The 6,737-nt window shown below is 42.8% G+C and overlaps 1 protein-coding gene across 1 annotated transcript; it reads left to right on the top strand.

Annotated features, from left to right (window-relative positions):
- The first annotated feature begins 233 nt into the window (after positions 1–233).
- On the top strand, positions 234–6,710 carry fbxl9 (F-box and leucine rich repeat protein). Its single transcript, XM_056387283.1, has 11 exons — positions 234–580; positions 782–883; positions 1,007–1,141; positions 2,086–2,265; positions 3,069–3,374; positions 3,663–3,879; positions 4,104–4,261; positions 4,356–4,571; positions 4,669–4,881; positions 4,983–5,200; positions 5,288–6,710. Exons 1-11 carry the CDS (start codon positions 527–529, stop codon positions 5,454–5,456), a joined length of 1,968 nt encoding a protein of 655 aa, XP_056243258.1. The 5' UTR covers positions 234–526; the 3' UTR covers positions 5,457–6,710.
- Positions 6,711–6,737: the final 27 nt, after the last annotated feature.

Here is a 6,737-nt window from a genome sequence, read left to right as displayed (position 1 = left end):
TCATGGGTCTTAAAGTTGTATTATACATATATATGTCTGTGTGTGTGTGTTTGTTTTAGACTGACCTAAATAAACTGAAACTATATGTAGGTCATGGTGTACTAACTGTCTTTAAGGGAGTCATAGTGGTTTTTGGAGAGCATAGGTAAAACAGAACAAAAACCTCATTTCCCACAATGGTTTGCCCCCTGACGTCACAGGGTTTTCCCTCTCCGGTCAGCTGATCCAACTGAAGCCAGTCTCCCGGCGGAAATGTACAACCTGTGGTAAAGTGTAAAGTAGCTTAGTGAGATGACAGCGGGCAGCATAGCTCTTCGTTAGCTCCCATTGATCTGAAATTGGTCATTTTCATTGATTAGTTAACGGATAAGAAAGACACGAGTTAAGGGTTTCTGTTCACTTTGTAGCCATTAGCTTAACGGCTAAAGGTAGTTAGCTACAGCTCTTTAAGTTGTGCAGTTTAAGTGGCTAGCTGATTGAATTGTGATGCTCTGGAGATCTTTATAGTAACCAAGGAGAAGCTGAGATGGGAGACAGCGATGGGGAGGACATTAAGGAAACACCTGAGCTGCCTGTGGAGGTGAGTTAGACAAACAGCCTTTTCTTGCCTGCAGAAACACAGTGAGCCACTGGTGGATGAGCATATGGCACACTGCCACAGCACAGTCATACTGTATGCTGTTATTTGAGTAAATAAAAAGGTGTCCGGTAACCCTCAGACCTCTTGCAGGATCAGTGACTTCACTTTATTTTAATGCAGTATTTCTGTGTCTTGCTGTAGATCGTAGTTTACATCCTGAGCTTTCTTCACGCTTCAGACAGAAAGGAAGCCTCACTGGTCTGTCGCAGCTGGTACAATGCCAGCCAGGACCTGCGTTTTCAGGTAATTTACACACTGAGACACATAATGCATGATAAATGTGGATAATATATTGGTCAGAGGGTGCAGATTCAGTGCACGCCAGTGTTCATCATGTCTCCTCTCTGTCTGTTTCTCCCCGTGTAGAAGAACGTCACCTTCTGCTTCCCAGCTTCAGCCTCGTCCCTGGAGCTGGTCAGGGGTCTGGGCTGCAAGACACGCTGCAGCCTGGTTATCAGCCAGCTCGATGGCTTCAGTATGTCCCGATCACTGCTTCTGGAGGTGCAGTATGCCGTCATATTTAAGACATACATCACTACTTTGATCAGCCTCAGTATTGATAGCTACTGTGTGACACATTTTGAGATCTTCAGGACTTTTCATATCTGAAGATTAACGCTAAGTTGAGTATTCACTGGACGACTGTGGGGAGAGTAACAGCTTTATTCATTAAAGATATTCTTGTAAAATTTTCTAACTGGTCAAGCTTCAACTTAAGAAGGGGTCAAATTGAACTAATAGTGATTTTACTGAAGAACACTCACAGACCTGAAATAAATCCCTCTTTATGGTTCATCAAGATTAAACAAGACGAGTCAAAAAGCAGAAGTGGATGGATGAAATATATGATAATAGGAGGGTGTTTGGATAGGTGTTCCCTCTGTCATTGAAAATTATATCACTGCTGTCATGTGAAGACCTTGTTATTCTGTTTTCACTTCAAATGATCACATGCTTCTTTGCGGGTTCAGAGAATTCCCTCACCTCCAGGGCTTATGAAAGCCTTTTGAAGAAAAAAAAAACAACAACCTGTTGAACAAAGTTGAGTGGATTTTATTTATCTTGGAAACACATTGCCACCAGGCAAGAAAAGACGCCTCTCCTCCTGAAAGTCTAACAAGAAATTTTAAATAAGATTGATTTATTTTTAAGGAGAGATTATCGCTCTTACCTTAATCTCCTGTTCTACTGACCAGGATGTAGCATATTCATAATAGACATGTTGTGGTCACGGTCCAAAGTTCAGAGCAGCAGCAACAAATATAAAAGATACAAGATAGAAAACCATGATTGTTGCCTAGAAATATGAGGACAAAGTCTAACCCTACCAGTGTTTATTTAGTGTACCAATGTAGGAGTTAGATCATATGAGGAAGTTAGGTGACGCTATAACCATCAACATAAGGAAGCAGCCAGTGAATGAAACAGTGTACCTCCCTCTTCAGGTGGGACTGTGTCTGGGCTCTAAACTGGAGAGCTTGGCCCTGCCTGGCAGCAGTATAACAGAGGCCTCACTGCTGGCTCTGCTTCCTCGCCTCACCTCCCTCCGCAGGCTGGACCTCAGGGGCCTGGACAGCCTCTTCATGTCTGGAGCTTTCCTCTCCAGGGAGGAGCACAGACAGCAGGTATTATATATTATGTCAGAGTTTGATGGCAGCCTGAGGTTGGCCATTGTTTCAATAAGACCCGAAGAGCTGACCGTCCTGCCAACATGTCAGTTCCTTTAGGGTAATCTTCAGGTATATCTGTAGGTAAACTGCATTTCGACACTGGAGATCAAGTAAAATATTAACAATAAAATGTGGTCAGAGACATTAATTAAATTCTATCATGATGGAGAAAAAAAACTCCTGCTAAAATAAAGTTCAATGTTCGCTTTTGACGCAATTAGTTTTTTGACAAAGTCGTGGCATTCTTTCAATTTAGTGTTGTTAAGATACTTTTAAATCACATATTTAGATTGATTAAATTGTAAACAATTTTTTCAATGTGCAATATAAATAGTAACAGTAGATGAATAGACCCAGGTATACATCAAATTCCTCTGATGAGCAATGCAGCACTGTTTTTGGTATTATATTTTTATTGATAAAACAATAATAACCTGCCTTAAAAGGTGTGGAATTAAGGCAGTACTACCATTATATCTGTTCTGCAGTTCACATAATCCTTTATTTCTCAACTATACCATTTCTTTATTTACTGCTCTTTACCATTGCAGCATCATTAAAACCTGCTCTCTTGCTGTGTAGCTCTGTCTTTAGTCATCTGATAAGAAAAGGGTGTTGGCAGTGATTATTAAATGAAACCTTTCACACCAATTCTTTCAGAGTAGATTTCTATTGGCATTGTGTTTGCACAGCTTTATTGTTTTTGCCACCTGTAGTAATGGTCCAGTTTCAGGTCAAACATCATTCTCTTGTTCCAGGTCAGGTCAGCTCTGTCTGGTCTGGAGGAGCTGGACCTGTCCGACCTGCGCTACCTCTCTGACCTCACCTTCAATCGGCTGACCAGCTGCACCCCGCGCCTCCGCCGGCTCTCGCTGGCCGGCTGCCATATCGCTTTCGAGTTCGACCCGTATCGAGGGTGCCCGGTCGGGGCTGTTGAGGACTCGTCAGCATTACTGTCACTGAGGAACTTGAAAAGGTTGTTAAAAGAGCAGAAATCCACCCTTGTAGCTCTGGACCTCAGCAGAACCTCCATCACCCCTGAGTCACTACGCACTATTGCACAGGTCAGGATCCTTGAAATCCCTGCAACAGCTTCTTTACTGCTTGAGCAGCAATTAAGGATTCCTCACAAATAAAACTGCTCAGCTTATATCTCAACACCTATTTTTATATTATACAGATACAAGAAGCTGCACTTATTCTTAAGAATTCAATAATAGTGATTGTTTTCATGATTTTAGCTTGTCCTTTAACTTCGTTGAAGACAAAGAGTTTCAATTGGTTGTCCTAATAGAAGACCCATTGTAGGATTTCAAATCATTTTTACTGTCTTGATATTCTCTCTGTTGCAGGTTCAGGATTTGGTCCTAGAGGAACTGTGTCTGCACGGCTGTAAGGAGCTGACCGACTACTCAGTTGAGGCTCTGGTGAAGCACCAGCCGAGCCTTCAGAGACTGAACATCAGTGCCTGCACTGAGCTGACCAGCAGGTCTGTAGAGGCCATAGCAGGGGGCCTAAAGTCACTGATGCACCTCTCCCTGTCCCGCGACTGGAGGATCACTGAAAAAGGTGCCCATGGTGTATTTCTGCTTTTGCGTGTCTCATAGACTTAAAGAATCATTTGTAAATATAACAGAACTAACTGTAAAGACTTGCTGGTAGCCATTAGAAGCCACAGTGTTCATTACACCCCACAGCAGTTCAAACAACAGCTAAAATCTAATGTTTGTCTCGATGATGTGCTGCAAGAAAAATGTGTTACTCTTTAAACGGTGGTTTCATGTCGTCCACAGGCCTCGCTGACCTGCTGTCTGTGTCTTCCCTGAGGAGTCTGGATCTGTCTGAGTGTCTGAACATCAGCGGACCCGAGATGGTGAAAGGCTTGACGGGGTCCAAAGCTGCCAGAGCACGGCTGGAGACGCTCAGCCTCAAAAGCTGCACCTACATTAGGGTCAGTCAGTGTCTGTGTTTGTGTTTTCATGTGTAACTGCATTTGTATGAAAGGAAATTTAAAAAAAACAAGCTTTTCCCTCCTCTTTGTGCAGGATCTTGCGGTTTTCTCTCTCACCCAGCTTCTTGGGGACACTCTCTGTGAGTTGGACCTGACCTCATGCGTCAACGTGACTGACCTGTCTGTGTGTGCGATCGCCACATACCTGCACAGGCTGGTAGTTCTGCGGCTTGGCTGGTGTAAACAAGTCACAGACTGGGGTTTGCTAGGAATGGTGGAAACATCCAAGTCTGAGCCTGATGATGAGATGGTGAGAACTTCAGACAGGTGGAAGGTGTTTTAAGAAGTAAAGACGACCTTTCCTTCCTCCTGTCAAAGCTGTTGTAATAATCTACTATTCTCCACAGGGAGACAAGGGTCCCAGGTTCACCCGGACCTTCGGCAACATGGGCTTCTTTAAGCCTCCTCGTCTGCCTTTTGAGGAGCGACCCAAGCTGGTGACGCAGAACGACCTGGAGCAGTTCACACAGCAGCCGGGAGCTTCCCTTTTAGCTCTCAACAGGCTGCAGGAGCTGGACCTCTCTGCCTGCTCCAAACTCACTGACAGCAGCATCACACAGGTCGGAGGCTGAGGAGAGAAAAATGTGTGATTTTGGAGCAGGAATGCAGAGTATTCAAAAAAACAAAAATCATGACTTGATATTTTTTCTCTTCTATCCAGGTGGTGCGCCACCCAGACCTCCACCGTCTGTCTCTCTCCATGCTGCCAGAGATCACTGACGCCAGCTTGGCGTCGGTGGCCTGGCACTGCCGCAGCCTTATCAGCCTGGCTCTCAGCCACTGTCCTGGTATCAGCGACCGTGGGTTGGCACAGGCTGCGCCGTATCTCCACAGACTCCAGCACCTCTACCTCTCCTGTTGTAATAACATCACTGACAGGTGAGTGGCACAACACCCCATATCTAACGTATCTCTACACACAGATAAAAAAATTAATTCTGAGCTTTTGACCTTTAAACCTCGCAGATCCCTGTTCATCCTGATGCAGCACTGTAAGCGTCTGAGAACGCTCGACATCTCAAGGTGCAAAAACATCTCCGTTACAACAATGGACCTCCTTCAGTCACAGCTGCCCTTCTTGGAAAACGTCCACTACAAGTTCATAGGTGGGGCTGATCTTACTCTTTCACTCTGACTGAATGTCGTGCATGACTGCCGGACCAATTACAAAACCTGCTGACCAAAGCCTGCTCCATGAGTTGAGCTTTTGCACATCTCAACAATTTGCACAAGAATTGAAGGAAGCGTTGACAGTTTACAGTCTGAGCTACTGTAAAACCTGTCATCTGTAAGTCAGCCTGTAAGTGATTTATTTTATTTATTTATATTTTAAATCTCTCTCGTATAGAGCAGGTGCCACTTGCACAAAACCGATGTGGAAGTACTTCTGCTTGTCTGGTTAAACATTTCCTAAGTATGTTCATGCTTGGATTCAAATAATCAGACCAGGCAGACAAAAATGTATCGGACTGAAAACACACCCATCCTAACCGCCACTTTCAAAGATCATTAACTGTTGAGTCCAAGCGGAAAATGTTTTGGTGTAATATTTATGTTTAGTGTATGTGGTGTATCACCGCTGAAGGCACAGATTTCATCTAGGGAAGGCGTTTCAAGGTGCCTAGTTTGTGCACAAGTACCCAATAAAATCAAGTGAATTCCCCAAAACTGAAACACACAACTGCCACAGTAAAAAATATTCTCACTGTCTAATCATAATGAGAACGGGAATTGTTTTCTTGTACATGAGAGATTTTGCTTGTTGTATTAATTCCCTTGTAGTGACAAGGTGCTTTTATCTAAGTTAAAAGGTAAACAGTATACATCAAGAACACGAGCAGAAGCTGTCCCATAAGAAACAGTGTTAGTGAGACTGAAAGTTAATTCTTAATATATATGATAATATAAACATTTTAGAATTTTGAAGCATGTGACTTAAATTGACAGATCCTATATTGTTTTTACATGATGACTTTCAGGTTTTTTGCTTAACATTGAGAACATTTCTATTGTGCTTTGAGCACTAAAAGGAGGAAAGACTTGATTTAAATGCTCACATCTGTATAGCTTTGGAAACATGCTTTTGATTTTTGTCTTGATAATTTCCTCTTTTTTAAATCAACAAAACAGAATAATGGATCAACCCGTTGCGTTGAACTAACTTGAATTCATTTAAGGGACCAATCTCTCCACTTTTGGTCTTGCTCAAGCACTGTAGTCTTATTAAAGAAATAATATCCCTTTATACAGTATGTACATTATTGAAAATGTTTGTACTGTTGTAACAGGGCATGACGGACTGTCACAGAGGGAGACATATATACTGTAAAGATGAAGAATCAAGTGTAAAAGATGTTGATTTTATAAATAAACCAAAGTTTGGAGACTACGCTAGCAGAGAAACACAAGTTTTTTT

Source organism: Seriola aureovittata, chromosome 10, assembly GCF_021018895.1.
Source record: "Seriola aureovittata isolate HTS-2021-v1 ecotype China chromosome 10, ASM2101889v1, whole genome shotgun sequence".
Classification (NCBI taxonomy): domain Eukaryota; kingdom Metazoa; phylum Chordata; class Actinopteri; order Carangiformes; family Carangidae; genus Seriola; species Seriola aureovittata.
Note: the sequence above shows the minus strand (reverse complement) of the source record. Positions and strands in the feature narration are given on the sequence as shown.